General features: G+C 45.3%; 1 protein-coding gene across 1 annotated transcript; it reads right to left on the reverse strand.

Moving 5' to 3' along the window:
• Nucleotides 1-1,588: 1,588 nt before the first annotated feature.
• Nucleotides 1,589-2,581, reverse strand: NEUROD4 (neuronal differentiation 4). Its single transcript, XM_044431485.1, has one exon. It carries the CDS (start codon nt 2,579-2,581, stop codon nt 1,589-1,591), a length of 993 nt encoding a protein of 330 aa, XP_044287420.1.
• Between the last annotated feature and the right edge of the window lie 967 nt (nt 2,582-3,548).

Consider the following 3,548-nt stretch of genomic DNA (forward strand, 5'->3'; position numbering starts at 1 on the left):
AGGATATAGCCAGGTTGGAGTCAGTGCAGCATAGGGCTAAAAGGTTGGTGGCCAGTTTGCAGGGGATGCCATATGAGGCAAGACTGAGGGAACTGGGTCTCTTCAGCCTGGAGAAGAGGAGACTCAGAGGGGGTATGTTGGCAACATACAGGTATGTGAGAGGATGTCACATGGAGATGGGTAGAGAACTATTCTCCCCTGCAGAGGAAGGCAGAATGCGCTCCAATGGAGCAAAGCTCAGGGAACCAAGGTTCCATTTGGATGCCAGGAAGCACTTCCTGACAGTTAGGACCCTGAGGGTGTGGAATGGGCTTCCATGGGAGGCCATTGAGGCCCCATTGAGGTGGATGTTCAAAGATAGGCTGGACATGCACATGGTGGGCATGTTGTGAGCGGAGCCGGCTGGAGCTGGGGGTCAGACTAGATGGCCAGGGCGACCACTTCTGACTTGCTCTGTTTCTCTGTTTCTATGTTTCTATATCATTTATAAAGGAATAACATAGCAAATTGTTTTCCTGTGAGGGGACTTCACACTGTGTGATATACACAAGATTGTATAAAGCTAAGTTAGCTATAAGGATCAGTAGATCTGTAAATTTCAGTTTCTCTCACTTCCATATTTTTCCAGTCCTAAGTTTACCATCCTATTCCCACAGAAATTTACACTCATTCTTTTAAGTCCCCAAGAAAATCCATGCTCATTTTTGTGTGCATTTTGCCTCATCTATGTATTTCACATAATAGGTATAGCTTTCAAGGCATTTTCCTTAAAAATGCATTTTGTCTGCTATTTGTATTAAAATACTTATTTCTGTGTACACGTTCCTCTAATTCATGCATTTTTGTTTCTTGGTCTTGTTTTCATTTTGCTTTTAATTAGAGAATAGATTTGCAAAATTTGAGAAGTGAGAATATCAAAAGGATAACTGTTTCAGTTTGGGAAGTGCAAATTAGATAACTTCTCATTAAAATGCAAAGTGAGCACCTTTCTCACCTATTCCTAGTCAGTTGCCAGCCCTGCCTGTCTCTCTGTGCCTTAGCAGAGCTTTCCCCAACTTTTCTTCTAAAACTGCCTCATGCATATACATCCATTTATATATTAATCTATTCATCTCATTTTCTTAAAAGAAACATTTTTCATCTGCTGCAATACAGCTTTGGAACTAGATTGGGAGACGCCTTTGAGATGTCCTAAGCAGGAGCCAATCAGCACCATCCACGGTCAGCTTTTGCTGCGAAATTGCTGCACTGTTTTTCTTTAATTTTTGGAGAGCAAAATATATATTCGTACTGGATGCACTTACAGCATTTCCAAATCAGCCCCATTGCTTCATCTTAAATGACAAAGCAAGAATGTGATGGACTTTAGGAATTGGGACCTGCCTAAATGTCCATAAATCAGAACAACTAAAATATATCTGGGCTCATGGGGCTAGATTTTTCCTCCCAAAGGTTTCCCATAGAACTATGTGGATTCTCACCTTTGGAGCAAGGAAAATCCCTCCTTTCACTGCTTTAATACTACAGATGTCAGAGCATTTCAATAAAACATCATCCTTGTTCTCCACAAGCCTTTCATTTTCTCAGGTTATTCACTAAATATTGCATTGAGCTGAGCCCCAACCACATGGTGAGGATAGGAATCATAGGCCATGTCTACGGGGATTTCATACCTGGGCCCTGTGGCCGAGAAGTGAGAGGTGTGCCCATGGGAACTGCTTAAGCTAACTGATGGGTAATGGGCCATGAAGCTGTATGATTTCTCCAGGTCTGGAGACCCATCTTGCTTTAGGGAGAAATTTCCACTGATGCTCAGAGGAGGGGTCAAGGGACCTTCATATGGAGGAGATGTGCAGTCTTGGTGGTGGCTGCCAAAGGGAGGATCCACCAGGGTTTTGAATGTGGGAGGCTTTAGGTGGACTAGGTGTGTCTCCATGTTTCCATACGGTGGACTGGGCAGCCCTGGGGACTGGTAGGAAAAACTGTGGCCAGGCACAGCAGCATCAGAAGCAGGGGCTTTCTCTTCATGTTTCTCCAGGAACAGGGATGGAGGTCCCAGCTGTAAACAACCAGCAACCAGGTTGCTGGTTGGTTGGGACAAACCTTTGCACAGCATCTCTATGAAACCTTTCCCTTCTGGAGTCTGCCCGCTCTCCAGCACCTCAGACAAAGCCCATATGTAGTTCCTGGCTAGCCTCAGGGTCTCGATTTTGGACAACTTCTGTGTCTTAGAGTAGCAGGGCATCACCCGCCGAAGGTTATCCAGAGCGTCGTTGAGCCCATGCATCCGTGTTCTCTCTCGGGCATTGGCCTTCACCCGCCGAGCCCGGAACCTCTCCAGTCTTGCCTTGGTCATCTTCTTCTTCTTTGGGCCCCTTCTCTTTGGCTTCCCACCATCTTCTTCCCCTTCCTCTTCCTCAACACTGTCATGCTCTTCATTGAGGCTGGCAAGTATCCCATAGGAGGCCCGTCTGCCGTCAACATCCTTCATCTCATCTTGGGAGCTCAGGGCATCCTCTAGCCATGGCTGGGGAGATATGAGCTGAGCCATCTCTTTGGGCTTGGCATAGAGTTTGGCCATCCCTTTACCCTGCAAGAACAACCCCACAAATCCCGATAAATTCAGTGATCTGGAAGATCCTTTGAAAGGAAGGGCTATCACACAGTGGATTTAGTACAAATAACATTCTGTGCTTTATTTAGTGTGCTGTACAGTTTGGCCCTGACATTCCCCCCTAATTCTTCTCTATGGAAGACCCCTAAGGCTTCGCCTAAGACTTAGGGATCTTCCATGAGAAACCCCTAAAGACTTTGATTCTGCTCCACCCCTCCACACACTGCTTTTCCCCTGCCCCTTCTGCATTTGACTCCACCCACTACTGGAATTCAGCCCCCAGGAGCTTTTCCAGAATGAAATTTGGCCTGTGGGCTGAATGAGGTTCAATGCCCTTGTGTAGGTTTTGGTTTTATTTTGGAGCAAGAAACACTCAATGGGCCTGGGTATTCTTGGAGTTATGATCCAAATGCCTCTGAAGGCCACCAGGTTGGAGAAGACTGTCTTAGAGCATTCCATATACACACACCTGCACCTGCAATGCAGTCTGACCATAGCTAAGCACCCATCACCTGCTTGATAATTGGTGTTAGAGTGTTGGAGTGGGACTTGGGAGACCAGGGCTCCCACTACATCTCTCAAGACAATTCAGCTTACTGGGTGACTTTAGGCCAGTCAATGACTCTCAGCCTAGCCTACCTCACAGGATTGTTGTTGTGAGGATAGCAAGGAAAGGACAGTCTACATAAACCACTTTGTGGTCCTTGCAAAAGGAAGAAAGGGTCTTATAAATGTAATTACAAAATTAAAAATGCATATCTTCCAGCAGGCTACAAACACAGTAGCTTTACCAAACCCAGGAGGTTATTACACATATATTTGACTTGATGGTTACAAATTGTGCTGGTTTGACACAGATGACCAAAATCTTTCATCTAGAAATGAAATTCAGATTCATCATCATCAATAATAACAACAGCATTTTAGGCACTTT

This window comes from Varanus komodoensis, unplaced genomic scaffold (assembly GCF_004798865.1).
Source record: "Varanus komodoensis strain SLA01 unplaced genomic scaffold, ASM479886v1 scaffold22, whole genome shotgun sequence".
NCBI classification, from domain to species: domain Eukaryota; kingdom Metazoa; phylum Chordata; class Lepidosauria; order Squamata; family Varanidae; genus Varanus; species Varanus komodoensis.

Coding starts and splice junctions, on each gene's coding strand:
- NEUROD4 (XM_044431485.1), bottom strand. CDS start 2,581: ATGGCCAAACTCTATGCCAAGCCCAAAGAGATGGCTCAGCTCATATCT.